At 47.6% G+C, this 17,854-nt stretch overlaps 1 protein-coding gene across 8 annotated transcripts in view; it reads left to right on the top strand.

Annotated features, from left to right (window-relative positions):
• The window catches only part of espn (espin), a 281,984-nt gene that overhangs the window by 165,631 nt on the left and 98,499 nt on the right, over positions 1–17,854 (top strand). For all 8 annotated transcript variants that reach the window (XM_078238747.1, XM_078238745.1, XM_078238746.1 and 5 more), the window contains one exon: positions 10,200–10,459. In XM_078238747.1, the coding sequence (XP_078094873.1) occupies positions 10,200–10,459 (260 nt within the window). The remainder of the gene's footprint in view (positions 1–10,199; positions 10,460–17,854) is intronic.

Genomic DNA, 17,854 nt, shown 5'->3' with positions numbered 1-17,854 from the left:
TCTTAAATCCCCTCAGAATCTCCTGCCCCTCACCCTAAAACTCTGCCCTCTCGTGATTGACCCCTCAACCCAGGGAAACAGCTGCTCCCTACTCACCCTGTGCATACCCTTCATAATCTTATACACCTCAATCATGTCCCCCCTCAACCTTCTAAAGAAAAGGATCTGTAGTCTCTCCTTGAAGGTCAAATGCTCAATCCCAGGCAACATTTATTTCTTCATTCGTGGGACATGGGCGTCACTGGCTGGGCCAACATTTATTGCCCATCCCGAGTGGCCTGAGGGAAATTGAGAGTCAACCACATTGCTGTGGCTCTGGAGTCACATGTAGGCCAGACCAGGTAAGGACGGCAGATTTCCTTCCCTAAAGGACATTAGTGAACCAGATGGGTTTTTCCAACAATCGTTTCATGGTCATCAGTAGATTCTCAATTCCAGATATTTTTTATCGAATTCAAATTCCATCATCTGGCGGGATTCGAACTCTGTCCCCAGAACATTAGCTGAGTTTCTGGATTAATAGCTTAGCGATAATACCACGAGGCCATCACCTCCCCCTCTGGTGTTATCACATCCTTGATTGCAGGAATCGGCAGGAGCACTGATGCTTGATGGCTGGCACAGACCTGATGGGCTGAAGGGCCTCTTTCTGTGCAGTAAGACTCTATGGCACCGTGTTCCATCCTGGGAACCAGACTTTAGGAAGGATGTGAAGCTAGTACAGAGGGTGCCAGTGCTGGATAAGCTGGGGATTAACCAGAAAAGGTTCAGAGGGAATTTCACAGAGATATTCAAAATGATGAATAGTTTCGATAAGAGCGAATAAAAGGGAAAAGTCAGAGAGGTCAAAAAACAGAGAGCACAGATTTGATTGGCAAGTTTATTTATTTCTCGTTTATTTATCAGTGTCACAAGTAGGCTTACATTAACACTGCCGCCTCTTGAATCCATTCAATGTTTTGGCTACTTCCTGTGGTAATGAATTCCACAGGCTCACCGCTCTTTTGGGTTGTGCATTACTATCTGTGTGGAGTTTGCACGCTCTCCCCGTGTCTGCATCTGTTTCCTCCGGGTGCTCCAGTTTCCTCCCACAGTCCAAAAGATGTGCTGGTTAGGGTGCATTGGCCATGCTAAATTCTCTAAGTTACTGTGAAAACCCCCTCGTCGCCACACTCCGGCGCCTGTTCGGGTACACTGAGGGAGAATTTAGCACGGACAATGCGCCCTAACCAGCACGTCTTTCGGACTGTGGGAGGAAACCGGAGCGCCCGGAGGAAACCCACGCTGACACGGGGAGAACGTGCAGACTCCACCCAGACAGTGACCCAAGCCGGAAATCGAACCTGGATCCCTGGAGCTTTGAGGCAGCAGTGCTAACCACTGTGCCACCGTGCCGACGCACCCTTTGCAGGATGATCAGAGGCAGGAGGAAACATTTTGTGTTCATGCAGAGAGTTGTTGTGAGCTGGAATACAGTGCTTGAAGAAGGCAGATTCAACAATAACTTGTAAAAGAATTGAATTTGTATTTGAAGGAAGATACTGTACAGGCCTCTGGAAAAAGAGCAAGGGAGTAGGATGAATTGGAAATTCTACTGGAGCTGATACAGGCGTAATGGGCTAAATGGCCTCCTACTGTGCTGTTTGATTCCATCATCCAACAAACTCATGGAGTTAAAATGTTGTGCCAATTACTGTTGGCAAACCACCTTGTTCTTTTGTGTTCGCTGATGCACGTTAGTGCATTTGATAATTGTGCTCCAGAAAGAAAGCATTTAGGATGATTGAAATCATACCCTGCAGGTGGCAAAGACAGTTAGAAATGACTCTGTCAGATGTCCACCATATATCGTCACAAACAAATCCAGAAACAATCGCGACTGTGGTCGGATAGTGAGGGTTTGGTTCCATCTGGTGGTGCTATGAGGAATTACAGACACCAACACTCCTCTTTGGGTTGTTTAGTGCTTGGAAGTAATTTGAATGAGCCAGTGTGAATTGAATGATGCTATTAAATCAGCGCGAATACGTTTCTTTTGGAACAATTTCCATTTAAATGAGCAAACAACTTAGAATGGTGAATTGAGGTGCCGACCCTGTCACAGCATCCTAACAATGCCACTCTCACAGGCTTTCCATACAAATTGAGAAAGTTCCGTTCATATTCCCTTAGCCAGTGTGGAGTACAGGGATTTCAGTATTCAGGCAATGTTGTCGCTTCGAGCCTAGTGCCTTCACGATTCATTCTGATCTGGCAGCCGGCCCTCTCTTACCTCCTCCGGCTTAATGATACCTCACACTTACCGTGTAGTTTTATTAGTGTCACAAGTGGGCTTACATTAACACTGCAATGAAGTTACAGTGAAAATCCCCGAGTTGCCACACTCGGGTACACTGAGGGAGAATTTAGCATGGCCCAATGCACCCTAACCAGCACGTCTTTCAGACTGTGGGAGGAAACTGGAGCACCCGGAGGAAACCCATGCAGACACGGGGAGAATGTGTAAACTCCGCACAGACAGTGACCCAAGACCCAAAAGAGTAGTGAGTCTGTGGAATTCATTACCACAGGAAGTAGTTGATGCCAAAACATTGAATGTATTCAAGAGGTGGCTGGAGAGGGCACTTGGGGCGAACGGGATGAAAGCAGGATTAGGCTCTTGAGTTGGATGACAACCCATGATCGTGATGAATGGTGGAGCAGGCTCGAAGGGCCAAATGGCCACTTCCTGCTTCTATCTTCTATGTTTCTAAGACGGGAATTGATCCCAAGCCGGGAATTGAACCCGGGTCCCTAGTGCTGTGAAGCAGCAGTAATAACATCTGTGAGGCAGCAGTAATAACATCTGTGAGACAGCAGTACTAACATCTGTGAGGCAGCAGTAATAACATCTGTGAGGCAGCAGTAACAACATCTGTGAGGCAGCAGTACTAACATCTGTGAGGCAGCAGTACTAACATCTGTGAGGCAGCAGTACTAACATCTGTGAGGCAGCAGTACTAACATCTGTGAGGCAGCAGTACTAACATCTGTGAGGCAGCAGTAATAACATCTGTGAGGCAGCAGTACTAACATCTGTGAGGCAGCAGTACTAACATCTGTGAGGCAGCAGTACTAACATCTGTGAGGCAGCAGTAATAACATCTGTGAGGCAGCAGTACTAACATCTGTGAGGCAGCAGTACTAACATCTGTGAGGCAGCAGTACTAACATCTGTGAGGCAGCAGTACTAACATCTGTGCCGCCCACTTGGGTAAAAGTCGAAATTCTAAGACAAAATTTTTAAGGGGTTGACTTTTCAAGGGGATGAAATCCATCCCCTCCCATCGTTCTGCTATTGCCCAAGTGCTGCCAGGTCCGAGACCATTCCCGTCACCCTGCCCTCAAACAACTCGCTACCAAGATGGGCGCAGAAAGTGAGGGTTCTTTCATATTTTTATTCAAGTGCTGATCTTGGTAATTTGACCAGGGAAACCACGATAAGTTGCAGTAAAATTGAAGTGTAAAGAATCGCACTCTCCTCGTGCAGCTACAATCGACATGCTTGAGCCACAAAGCCTGCCCGTACATTCTGGGGGTGGAATCACCAGGACTGAGTAAAAGTCTGGATACGGCTGCTGCAAATGGGTTTCTGCTGGTTATTATGGTTCAGGTCAGAAACTCCAAAGTGTTTTATGAAGCCTGCCTGGATCATAAGTTTTGCATCTTGAATTTGGCGAGGATAAGCATGAGAAGTTCCGCTTCAGGTATGATTCAAGTGACCCACTAGGGAGCATTTATTTAAGAATATAGTTAACATGTATAGTAAGAAAGCTAGCAAGAACCTTTACCAATTACAAACAAGAAACAGAACAACCACTATAATGTCTAACTCTTAATGAATATCTGTAATGTGTTCCAATTAAAACCAAAACCTACAGACAACAAAGACCCTTTATACAGGTTTAACACTGCTCTGGTGATAATGGAAATTTAAGTCCCTTGGTTGAAGTCTGTAGTTCTCTGGATTCACTCCAAACAGTTTGACGACAAGACAGTTTCCCAAAGCACCAGAGAGGCTTTGGTTCAGCCCCCAACAACAGCAGATTTTCACCCTTCAGGAAACCAACAGAATTTTCAAAACACGGTAGCACAGTGGTTAGCACTGCTGCTTCACAGCTCCAGGGACCTGGGTTCGATTCCCGGCTTGGGTCACTGTCTGTGTGGAGTTTGCACATTCTCCTCGTGTCTGCGTGGGTTTCCTCCGGGTGCTCCGGTTTCCTCCCATAGTCCAAAGATGTGCGGGTTAGGTTGATTGGCCATGCTAAAATTGCCCCTTAGTGTCCTGGGATGCGTAGATTAGAGGGATTAGTGGGTAAAATATGTAGGGATATGGGGGTAGGGCCTGGGTGGGATTGTGGTCGGTGCAGACTCGCTGGGCCAAATGGCCTCTTTCTGTACTGTAGGGTTTCTATGATTCTATGAACAACAGAGAGAGAGAGGGAAAACATTTATTTTTAACTTGCTGTCCCTTCTAAAACTCAACTCCAACCTACATCTCCAAACTGAAAATGAAAATCCCTGTCACCTGAGCTGCACCCAGTTTTTCCTCTTCCCAACAATGACATCACGTTAGGCTGTGAGCATGAATTAAAAAAAACTCTTAAAGGTACACTAACCACACATGGTCGAACAAAATTTACTGTGCTAAATATTTGAGAATAACTACACATACTCCACACTCCATTATCAGCATTTATCCCATCGCTGTTTCTTTAAAAATGGACACCTGTAAGTAAGTATTTGATGGACATTTGTGTCTTAAGTAATGAACAGAAACAGTGGAGTAAGCCATCCACTGTGATGAGTGCTTGTAAATGCACTGTATAAAGGAGTCGGCTGCATTGGGGTACCAGTGAGCCTGTACAATGTTTGAAATGATACTTGAAACTTGTACATCTGATGTGCGAAGTGTAATTTTACCAAGCTGTAAAAGCGCAAAAGAATCCCAAGTTGTGTAGAGAGCTTCCTCCATCCTCCAATGTGCCTCTCTGATATCTTAGCCACTGCACTATTATTTTAAGGGGAGGCAACGGCCTAGTGGTATTATCGCTAGACCATTAATCCAGAAACTCAGCTAATGTTCTGGGCACCCGGGTTCGAATCCCGCCACGGCAGATGGTGGAATTTGAATTCAATAAAAAATATCTGGAATTAAGAATCTACTGATGAGCATGAAACCATTGTCGATTGGCGGAAATACCCATCTGGTTCACTAATGTCCTTTAGGGAAGGAAATCTGTTGTCCTTACCTGGTTTGGCCTGCATAGAATCATAGAATCCTACAGAAGGAGACCATTCGGCCCATCGAGTCTGCACCGACCACTATCTCACCCAGGCCCTATCCCCATAACCCCATGCATTTACCCTAGCTAGACCCCTGACACTAAGGGGCAATTTAGCATGGCCAATCTACTTAACCCGCACATCTTTGGACTGTGGGAGGAAACTGGAGCACTAGGAGGAAGCCCACACAGACACGAGGAGAATGTGCAAACTCCACACTGACTGTGACCCCGACGCCGAGAATTGAGCACTGCTGCCTCTAAGCTCCAGGGACCGGGGTTTGATTCCTGGCTTGGGTCAATGTCAGTGCGGAGTCCGCACGTTCCCCCCGTGTCTGCGTTGGTTTCCTCCGGGTGCTCCGGTTTCATCCCACAGTCCAAAAAACATGCTGGTTAGGTGCATTGGCCATGCTAAATTCTCCCTCAGTGTACCCGAACAGGCACCGCAGGGTGGTGACTGGGGGATTGTCACAGTAACTTAATTGCAGTGTTAATGTAAGGCTATTTGTGACACTAATAAATACACTTTTTTAAAAACAATGTAGTTGACTCCCCAAGGGCAACTAGGGATGGGCAATAAATGTTGGCCAGCCAGCGACGCCCATGTCCCACGAATGGATAAAAAATTACCTTATTTGCAGTCTCAACCACTTCAAGTTTGAACCGGGCTGTTTTTCCTACCGTTCCTTCTCGGCACTGCGTTGCCATATTAGAGGGAGGGGTTGGCGGGAAGTACCAGTGAGATGGTAGCCCTGACATCTTGTGCTGCCGTGTACAGACACCAGGAGCCGCCTGCGATGGAGCGTGATTGAGTGATTCTAGGTTTGCACTGGGGCGAGTTTGACCACAGCGGCGTGTGGGTGGTGAGCATAAAGAGTTGGCATTCTCTGCATAGAAGTTGGATGTCGACTTATACACGAGATCGACCTCTATTCGGGTGTATATGGTAGTCCCTAAAAATTTTTAACGCGGGTGAGAGCTGAACCCAACTTCGAATACAGGTGTTAACAGGTGTGTAAAATCTTCCCACATGCGTTAGCAGAACAGAAACGTTCCATTATTAAACAAGAAACATATATTCACCTGAATAATCGTCTCAGTGTCGGAAAGGGAGTTTTGTTTCTTCCGTCTTTCATTTGCCGGTTTTATCCCTGTATTTGTGTTCCAGTGAGGAGGGTGCTGACGTACGCTGGGGCCTAGTTCCACACTCAGTATCAGTGTCAGCAGATTATTGAGAGGGAATCACATCACAGCTCAGTTGCACCCTGGAATAACATCCACATGTCCAATCCCAGTGTCTTTAGCGAGATTGCTACCAGTAGCAGGAGTTTTGATGGCGTTTAATCTCAGCATTCTTCCCCCTTTCCATTCTTTTGTCCAGGATGATATGAGGCTAATTTTTTCTTCGCTCATTTACAGGATGTGGCCTCATTGACTAGACCAGCATTTATTGCCCATCCCTAATTGCCTTTGAGATGGTGGTGGTGAGCTGCCTTCTTCAACCCCTGCAGTCTGTGCGGTGAAGGAAGTGGGAACTATTTCTCCCTCTCTTCCCTGTCCAGCCCCCTCAGGATTTTGAACCTCTTGACCAAATTGCCTCTTAACCTTCTTGGATGGGATTTTCTGGCTGCGCTCACCCCAAGACCGGAAAATCCCACCCAAGGTCAATGGACCTTTGCTTGGTCCGCACCTTCCCCCCCTGCCCTCCCCCCCCCCCCACCCCGCCCCTCGCTATGACTCCCATGGTAGGCGGGGACAGGAAGATTCTGCCCCTTCTCTCCAAGGAGAACAGTTCCAATCTCTCCAATCTATCTCCATAACTGAAGTTTCTCATCTGGAACCATTTTTGTAAACCTCTTCTGCATCCTCTCCAATGCGTTCACATCCTTCCGAAAGTGTGGCGCCCAACACTATACATAATATTCCAGATGAGGTCTAACGAGTTTCTTGTACAAGTTCAGCGTAACCTTCCTGCTCTTGTACTCTATGCCCCTATTAATAATTAATAAATTCCATGTACACCACATCAACAGCATTACCCTCATCGACCCTTTCTGTTACCTTCTTAAAAAACTCCAGCATGTTAGTTAAACATGATTTCCCCTTTAGAAATCCATGCTAGCTCTTCCTAATCAACCCACATTTTCCATGTGGCTACTATTCTATCCCGAATAATTGTTTCTAGAACCTTGCCCACCACTGCTGTTAAACTGACTGGTCTGTAATTGCTGGGGCTATCCTTACAATCTTTTCTAAACAAGAGTGTAACATTTGCAATTCTCCGGACCTCTGGCATCTCACCCGAGTCTAGAGACGATTATGGGTGGCATGGTGGCACAGTGGTTAGCACTGCTGTCTCACAGCGCCAGGGACCCGAGTTTGCTTCCTGGCTTGGGTCACTGCGTGGAGTCTGCACGTTCTCTCCATGTCTGCATGGGTTTCCTCTGGGTGCTCGGGTTTCCTTCCACAGTCTGAAAGACATGCTGGTTAGGTGCATTGGCCATGCTAAATTCTCCCTCAGTGTACCCAAACAGGCATTGGAGTGTGGCAACTAGGGGATTTTCACGCTAACTTCATTGCAGTGTTAATGTAAGCCTACTTTTTACACTAATAAATAAACTTAAACTTTATTTCCATTCTCACTTCCTTCAATATCCTTGGATGCATCTCATCAGGGGCGGCACGGTAGCACAGTGGTTAGCACTGCTGCTTCACAGCTCCAGGGTCCCGGGTTCGATTCCCGGCTCGGGTCACTGTCTGTGTGGAGTTTGCACATTCTCCTCGTGTCTGCGTGGGTTTCCTCCGGGTGCTCCGGTTTCCTCCCACAGTCCAAAGATGTGCGGGTTAGGTTGATTGGCCATGTTAAATTGCCCCTTAGTGTCCTGGGATGCGTAGGTTAGAGGGATTAGCGGGTAAAATATGTAGGGGTAGGGCCTGGGTGGGATTGTGGTCGGTGCAGACTCGATGGGCCGAATGGCCTCCTTCTGCACTGTAGGGTTTCTATGATTTCTATGATTTCTATCTGGTCCAGGCGCCTTGTCAACATCCAGTACCGGCTGCCAATTCAACACTTTCTCATTATCTCCTTCTAGGGACAGAGTTTCCTCATCTGTTACCGTAAGCTGAATAGTAGCGTCTACCTCCATGGGAAAGACAGATGCAAAGTATTCATTAAATACCTCAGCCATGGTTGAATTCCCTGGAGAGGGTATAGAAAAGACTTACCAGGATGTTGCCTGGTATGGAGGGCATTAGCTATGAGAAGAGGTTGGAGAAACTTGGTTTGCTCTAACTGGAACGACGGAGGTTGAGGGGAGACCTGATAGAAGTCGACAAGATTATGAGAGGCATGGACAGAGTGGATAGTCGGAAGCTTTTTCCCAGGGTGGAAGAGTCAATTACTAGGGGGCACAGGTTTAAGGTGCGAGGGGCAAGGTTTAAAGGAGATGTACGAGGCAAGGTTTTTACACAGAGGGTGGTCGGTGCCTGGAACTCGCTGCCAGGGGAGGTAGTGGAAGCAGATACGATAGTGACTTTTAAGGGGTGACTGGACAAGTATATGAATAGGATGGGAATAGAGGGATACGGTCCCCGGAAGGGTAGGGGGTTTTAGTTCAGTCGGGCAGCATGGTCGGTGCAGGCTTGAAGGGCCGAAGGGCCTGTTCCTGTGCTGTAATTTTCCTTGTCCTATGTTCTTTGTTCCCTTTAGAACCCTAATTTTTACCCCTCCTTTTATTACCCTTTAATATTTAGATGCCTCTGAAGGATTCCCCTTCATGTCGGATGCTAATCTTTTCTCGTAATCCCTCTTTGCTTCTCTGATGTGCATTGTTACCTCCTCTCTGAACCTCCTGTATTCCTCTTGGTTCTCAATTTTCCACCTGTCTTAAGCACACTTTTTCTTCCTTACCTTAATTTCCATCTCCTTTTCCATCCAGGGATTTGTTTTGTGGTTGGCTTTTCTACTGCCCTCTGAAATGGCCAAACAAGTCACTCAGTTTCAAGGGTAACTCGGGATGGGCAATGAATCATAGAATCCCACAGTGCAGAAGGAGGCCATTCGGCCCACCAAGTCTGCACTGACCACAAACCCACCCAGGCCCTATTATCCCCATAACCCCATGCATTTACCCTAGCCAGTCCCCCTGACACTGAGGGACAATTTTAGCACGGCCAATTCACATAACCCGCACATCTTTGGACTGTGGGAGGAAATATGTGGGGTTATGGAGATAGGTTCTGGGTAAGATATTCTGTCGGGGAGTTGGTACAGACTGGATGGGCCAAATGGCCTCTTTCTACACTGTATGGTTTCTATGATTTCTATGAAACCGGAGCACCCAGAGGAAACCCAGGCAGACACAAGGAGAACGTGCAAACTCCACACAGACAATGATCCAAGCCGGGAATTGAATCCGGGTTCCTGGCACTGTGAGGCAGCAGTGCTAACCACTGTGCCACCATGCCGCCCAGACAGCAACTCCCACAACCCATGAATTAATAAATTGATCCCTACTGTGCAGGGGGCCATTCAGCCCATCGAGTCTGTACCAACTCCCCGACAGAATATCTTACCCAGAACCTATCCCCATAAACCACATATTTACCCTGCAAATCTCCCTGAGCTGCACACCTTGGACACTAACGGATAATTTAGCATGGCTAATCCCCCTAACCAGCACATCTTTGGTCTGTGGGAGGAAACACCCGCAGGAAACCCACTTGTTGCATTTCAACTATTGAGATGAAGTCCCTTTAATTCAGAGAAATAAACCCAGTGGGTGGGATTCATGTGCAATAAAAGTTTCCCATTATGATTTTCTTTTTGCCATGACTGGATTCTCTTGGATTCTGACTGAATTCCCTTGTTCCCAGGGTCATCGGACATGGACACATACATGGACATGTTGAATCCAGACGCAAGCCAGCAGAAGAACAAGGCGGCTGGAGAGAAGGTTCTTCCACCGCCTCCCGCTTTCCCTGCGCCGCCTCCGCCAGTGACCTCCGACCCACCACCGCCACCCCCGACCTACCCAGCGCCAATCCCCCCAGAGGCAAACCCTTCTTCAGAAACCAACGTGCAGGCGAAGAGTAATCCCCGACACATGGACAACGAGACGCCAAAAAGACACGAGGTGAGGACACCATATTAATCACTATGGCAACCAGAGCATCCCTTAATAGAAATACATTCGCCAGAATTCTACCGCCCCGCCCGCCACGGAAATCGGAGCAGGCGAGGGGCGGAGAATGGGAAGCTCCAGTGACCTCGGGTGGGATTTTCCGGTCTCGGGTCAAGCAAGGCCACAAATTCCCGCCAATTGTATTTAACCGAATATGCTCGAAGTTGACACGTGAAACACAACAACAACTTACATTACAGATGATGTAGGCGGCAGATTAAGAGTTAACATGGGCTTCCCTTGAGCATAACCTTGATAGTCCTTTACTATTCCCTTTTTAAAATCATTTTTATTTACGACTTTAGCAAAATATGTAAGCTACATGATTGTTGTCCATCAAAATACCTGAACGCAGCAGTAATCACAAGAACTACAGATTAGTCTGAAGAGATGGTCCAATTTCATTAGAGTACCTCAGGAAAAGGCCCGTCTGAGGTAGTAGTTTGGGTAATCATCACGAGGGGGTGAGGGCTAAGGGGAAGTGGCCAAGACTAGATAGTAATCACAGAGCAGGAGACACGAGGAAAAGCCATTGCTGGAAATGTTCTGGCTGCAATCACATGGGTCTGAGTGGGAACCAAGCGAGGTTCACCTCCCTGAGCTAGACACCAGGAAGGAATGGTGGGAGAAGGGCGGCACAGTGGTTAGTACTGCTGCCTCACAGCTCCAGAGACCTGGGTTCGATTCCCGGCTTGGGTCACTGTCTGTGTGGAGTTTGCACATTCTCCCCGTGTCTGCGTGGGTTTCCTCCGGGTGCTCCGGTTTGAACCCTCTGTCCAAAGATGTGCGGGTTAGGTTGATTGGCCATACTAAATTGTCCATTAGTGTCCCGGGATACGTAAGCTAGAGGGAATAGTGGGGTCAATATGTGAGGTTACGGGAATAGGGCCTGAGTGGGATTGTTGTTGGTGCAGACTCGATGGGCCAAATGGCCTCCTCCTGCACTGTAGGGATTCTATGATTAAGGATGGCGGGGCTGACTGTGCCAAAGGTCATGGAGAGGTCAAAGGGGACAATAAAGCCTCATGGTCGCAGTCACAGAGGATGCCGTTTGCCATCTCGATTAGGGCTCTTTCGAAGCTGTATCAGGATCAGAAACCCGGTTGTAAAGATTCCGCACAATTTCAGGGAAGGCGGGACACCCATTTGTGAGATGACATCGCCACTTTCAGGGAGCTTGGAGAGACGAGGGGAGTCTGGAGATGAGCAGTAATTTGTACGAATAGAAGTGTTAAGGGTGGGCGTTTTGGGGGAAGGCGAGGATGGGGGTTTTAAACTCAGGGAGCGGGTTGGGGGAAACACGCCTGAGAAGTGGGAACTATTTACAAAATCAGCAAGAACAAAGGTGTGAGACAGGGAGGAGCGCTGGATGGTCAGCGGATTTGTGGGAATGGAGTCAAGGAGGTGGATCTCGAAAACCGGATGAGCTCAGAGAGAGCATAGAATCATCATAGGATGCCTACAGTGCAGAAGGAGGCCATTCAGCCCATCACGTCTACACCGACTCACTGACAGAGCACATTACCCAGGCCCACTGCCAGCCCTGTAACCCCACCCCGCTAATCTCCACAACCCACACATCTTGGGACAATTTAACATGGTCAATCAGTCTAACCCGCACATTTTTGGACTAATATGATTACATATTGCAGAAGATACGGAGGCATGAGATTGAGGGTGATTTAGCAGTTTGGATCAGGAATTGGCTAGCTGTAAGAACAGTAAGAGGTTTAACAGCACCAGGCGGCACGGTAGCACAGTGGTTAGCACTGCTGCTTCACAGCTCCAGGGACCCGGGTTCGATTCCCGGCTTTGGTCACTATCTGTGTGGAGTTTGCACATTCTCCTCGTGTCTGCGTGGGTTTCCTCCGGGTGCTCCGGTTTCCTCCCACAGTCCAAAGATGTGCGGTTTAGGTTGATTGGCCATGCTAAAATTGCCCCTTAGTGTCCTGAGATGCGTAGGTTAGAGGGATTAGTGGGTGGATATGGGGTAGTGCCTGGGTGGGATTGTGGTCGGTGCAGACTCGATGGGCCAAATGGCCTCTTTCTGCACTGTAGGGTTTCTATGATTCTATGATTTCTATGATTCTATGAGGTTAAAGTCCAACAGGTTTATTTGGTAGCAAAAGCCACAAAAGCTTTCGGAGCCCCAAGCCCCTTCTTCAGGGCCAAGGTGACTCACCTGAAGAAGGGGCTTGGGGCTCTGAAAGCTTGTGTGGCTTTTGCTACCAAATAAACCTGTTGGACTTTAACCTGGTGTTGTTAAACTTCTTACTGTGTTTACCCCAGTCCAAAGCTGGCATCTCCACATCATAGCTGTAAGAAGACAGAGGGTGGTGGTTGATGGGAAATGTTCATCCTGGAGTTCAGTTCTAATGGTGTACCGCAAGGATCTGTTTTGGGGCCACTGCTGTTTGTCATTTTTATAAATGACCTGGATGAGGGCGTGGAAGGATGGGTTAGTAGATTTGCGGATGACACTAAAGTCGGTGGAGTTGTGGACAGTGCGGAAGTTTGTTGCAGGTTACAGAGGGATATAGGTAAGCTGCAGTGCTGGGCTGAGAGGTGGCAAATGGAGTTCAATGTGGAAAAGTGTGAGGTGATTCACTTTGGAAGGAGTAACAGGATTACAGAGTAGTGGGCTAATGGTAAGATACTTGGTAGTGTGGATGAACAGAGAGATCTCGGTGTCCATGTGCATAGATTCCTGAAAGTTGGTACCCAGGTTGATAGGGTTGTTAAGAAGGCGAACGGAGTGTTAGCTTTTATTGGTAGAGGGATTGAGTTTCGGAGCCAGGAGGTCATGTTGCAGCTGTACAAAACTCTGGTGCGGCCGCACTTGGAGTATTGTGTACAGTTCTGGTCACCGCATTATAGGAAGGATGTGGAAGCATTGGAAAGGGTGCAGAGGAGATTTACCAGGATGTTGCCTGGTATGGTGGGAAGGTCTTATGAGGAAAGGCTTAGGGACTTGAGGTTGTTTTTGTTAGAGAGAAGGTTAAGAGGTGACTTAATAGAGACATGCAAGATGATCAGAGGATTAGATAGGGTGGATAGTGAGAGCCCTTTTCCTCAGATGGTGATGGCTAGCATGAGGGGATATAGCTTTAAATTGAGGGGTGATAGATATAGGACAGATGTCAGAGGTAGGTTCTTTACTCAGAGAGTAGTAAGGGCGTGGAATGCCCTGCCTGCAGCAGTAGTGGACTCATCAACATTAAGGGCATTTAAATAGTCATTGGATAAACATATGGATGATATTGGAATAGTGTAGGTTAGATGGGCTTTAGATTGGTTTCACTGGTTGGCGCAACATCGAGGGCCAAAGGGCCTGTACTGCGCTGTAATGTTCTATGTTCTAAGGGAGGAAACCGGAGCACCCAGAGGAAACCCACACGGACACAGGGAGAATGTGCAAACTCCACACCCCCGAGGCTGGAATCGAACCCGGGTCCCTGGTGCTGAGAGGCAGCAGTGCGAACCACTGGGCCACCGAGCTGTGCATGAGGGGAGATGAGGAGAAATTAGAGCAAGATGCAGCTTCAGACCAAGAGCATCCTATCGGGAACTATTACTCGACAGATATGGGGAAGGAACAGAGACAGGGTGATCTCAACCTCAGTATGGAAGTGCCTTTGAGCTGTGTGTAGGATGTTGGAGATAAGGGTAAAGGGGATAAGAGGAGGGAGAGTCAAGGGGGTGGTTGGTGGTGGGGAATGGACCCTGGATTAAACTAGTCTATGAAGTAGTTAATCATAGAATCTCTACAGTGCAGGACGAGGCCATTTGGCCTATCAAGTCTGCATCGACAACAATCCCACCCAGGCCCTATCCCTGTAATGCCACATATTTACCCTGCTAATCCCCCTGACACTAGGGTCAATTTAGCATGGCCAATCAACCTAACCTGCACATCTTTGGATTGTGGGAGGAAACCTGAGCACCCGGAGGAAACCCATGCAGAGACACGGAGTGAACGTGCAAATTCCACACAGGCAGTGATCTGAGGCCGTAATTGAACCTGGGTCCCTGGCGCTGTGAGGCAGCAGTGCTAACCACTGTGCCACCGTGCCGCCCCTCTCCTTAATAGCGGAGAGTGAGGCCCTGATGGCATTTGATGTGGTCTAACTAGACTTGGCGAAACTAGTTGGGCACCAGATACACTAAAGTCTTGAAGAGGGTGAAAACTGGGGGGCAGTAGTGGGCGAAGGGCTGGGTTGCGAGGCAGTAAAGGTTTGGCTGGGAAAAGGGGCATCTTGGCACTGGTCAAAGACTGGTTCAGTGAATTGACAGCTGGAGCGAATGATGTTTGGTAATCAGATGTTACAAAATAAGTTGCTACGTCGCAATTAAACTAGTTCTAATCGCCGCAGTCTCAAATGCATTTTGCAGCTGAATGCTGTGTCAAAGCAATGAGCCCTGATTAATCTTGTTAGATGTTGAAGGATTTCTAGTTCCACCCCCTTCCCCCCCTGCTCTCACTGGTGGCTTTTATTTACTCATCACCGAGCACTGACTAAGCTGTCTAATTAGGAAAATCTACGCTTGTTTAATTAACATCAAAACTGGTGCAGAAGACTGGGCTATTGTAACAAAATAACCCAAAGCATTTCATAATCATCGATGGGAAAGTTAACTGTCTCAGTCTTCCCCTTTCATTAAAGGGGCTGACACTTCTTACATAATGTTTCCAGGCAGATCTTGCGAGGTTTTATTATTTTCGAAACAGAATTTACTCGCAAAATCAACACCGCAACAACTTAACTCCCGTAAGACGGAACTTGAATTTATAAAGTGTGTTTCACACCCCGCCAGGACGCTCCAAAGTGCTTTACAACTGATTTTGAAGTGTAGTCGCTGTTTTAGTTTAGGAATACGGCAGCCCATTTTGTGCAGAGCAAGATCCCACAAATTACAATGTCCACATAATCTGATGTGCGTCGAGGGCTAATTATGAACAGGCTACTCACCAAGGATAGACAAGAACTTGCTTTAATGTGGAAATTGGTGGCCCATGGTCAGGCACAAGACAGCAAAGTGAGAGGACCCTCTCCCCCGGTTCACTACCAATGCCATACTGAACCTTCAACTGTTACAATCACCTGTCCTGTCTCATCAATTCAAGAAAAGTCTGAGAAAGCCCAGAGTAGCAGAGGCAGAGGGAACATATTCAGGGGGGAACATAGGCAGAGGGAACATAGGCAGGGGAGGACATGGGCAGGGGGGAACATAGACGGGGGAAACATAGACATGGAGCATAGATAGGGAAACATAATCAGGGGGCAACATAGACAGGGGGGAACATAGATGGGGAGGACAGAGGCAGGGGCAACATAGTCAGGGGGCAACATAGTCGGGGGCAGCATAGATGGGGGAACGTAGACGGGGGGAGCATAGTTAGAGGGGAGCATAGTCAGGGGGAGCATAGTCAGGGGCAACATAGTCAGGGGGCAACATAGTCAGGGGGAAACATAGTCAGGGGGAAACATAGTCAGGGGGCAACATAGTCAGGGGTAACATAGTCAGGGGTAACATAGGCGGGGAGAAATGTAGTCGGGGGAAACATAGGCAGGGGAAATCGAAACAGGGGGAAACATAATCAAGGGGGACATAGGATTGGGGGTTGACCATTTTTTTTCCTTCAGTGTTTTGCACTGTTCAGTTATCTCATGATGGTCTGAACCTCAACTCTGTTAATTGTGGGATCTTGCTGTGCATCAGTTGGCCACCATGTTTCCCACTTTATAACAGTAACTGCACCTGGAAAAGAAAATAACTGTAAAGTGCTTTAGGGCATTCGGAGATTGTGCGAGATGCAATTATACATAAATTCAAGTTGTTTCTTTATTAAATGAGAGAGAGAGAAAGCCGTGGTTACTGCAAAGCCGGGTAGTGGGATGGGATGTTTTTCTCCTTCCCTTTGCGAACACTCTACTTGATTAAAAATCCGCTTGGAAATGATGTTTGGTCAAATTAGTCCTCAGTGTAATTATCTGTGCTGTGTCTGGCTCAGCCTTTCCCTTGTGATTCTGACCATGGCTCCAACACACTGTCAGCTCATTAAAAATTGAATCTCCTTTCTGCAAGTATTTGGTGACAATTCATTATTCGGGGAAGGAAAAGATACTTTTAAATTGGGTCATTAGAGAGAAAAGCTGTGCAAAGTTAGGAGGCAAAACACAGACAAAGGGCGAGAGTGGCCACTGACGGGAAATAAAAGGGTAAACAGAATAATTCTACACTTTCTAGACTAGTGCTTTCCCCGCAAATAATAATCAACCTCCTTTTGGCAATCCAACATTTTAAGTTGCTTTTATCAGTGAAAGTGGAGATTAAAAGCATCGCAAAAGCTCCTTCCGCGATTTAGTAATTGGGGCGGCATGGTGGCACAGTGGTTAGCACTGCTGCCTCACAGTCAGGCTTTGGGTCACCGTCTGTGCGGAGTCTGCACGTTCTCCCCGTGTCTGCGTGGGTTTCCTCCGGGTGTTCCAGTTTCCTCCCACTGTCTGAAAGACGTGCTGGTTAGGGTGCATTGGCCATGTTAAATTCTCCCTCAGTGTACCCAAACAGGTGCCAGAGTGTGGTGACGAGGAGATTTTCACAATAACTTCATTGCAGTGTTAATATATTCCTACTTGCGACACTAATAAATAAACTTTACTCATTTGAAGGAAAGGTTTTGCAAATACAATACTCTGCTGTGATAAACCGTCCTAACGCTCTTGACAGAGGCATTATAAAACAAAATATGAGAGGATATTAAGGCAAATGACCAAAACCTTGATGAAAGAGGTATGCTTTAAGGAGAGTTTTCACCATCATAGAATCCCTACAGTGCCGAAGGAGGCCATTCAGCCCATCAAGTCGGCGCCAGCCACAATCCTACCCAGACTCTATTCCTGTAACCTCACAATCCCCCTGACACTAAGGGGCAATTTAGCATGGCCAATCAACCTAACCCGCACATCTTTGGACAGTGGGAGGAAACCAGATCACCCGGAGGAAACCCACACAGACACGGGGAGAACGTGCAAACTCCACACAGACAGTGACCCGAAGCCGGGAATCGAACCCGGACCCCTGGCGCTGTGAGGCATTAGTGCTAACCACTGTGCCATTGTGCCACCCTTAAAGGAGGGGTGTGAGATGGAGTTAGGTAGAAAGGTTTAAGAAGGGAATTCAAGAGCTCAGTGCCTAGGAACTGAAGGCGCAACCACCAATGTTGAAGAAATTAAAACCAGGGATGTTCAAGAGGCCGGAATTAGAGGGGTGCAGATACATTGCGGACCTGTGAGGCTGGGTTGCAGATATGGGGAGGGACCAGACCGTAACGGGACTGGAAAACAA

The sequence above is a fragment of the Mustelus asterias genome, chromosome 22, assembly GCF_964213995.1.
Source record: "Mustelus asterias chromosome 22, sMusAst1.hap1.1, whole genome shotgun sequence".
In the NCBI taxonomy this organism is placed as follows: Eukaryota; Metazoa; Chordata; class Chondrichthyes; order Carcharhiniformes; family Triakidae; genus Mustelus; species Mustelus asterias.
The sequence above is the reverse complement of the archived record's forward strand: the minus strand, read 5'-3'. Positions and strand labels throughout refer to the sequence as shown.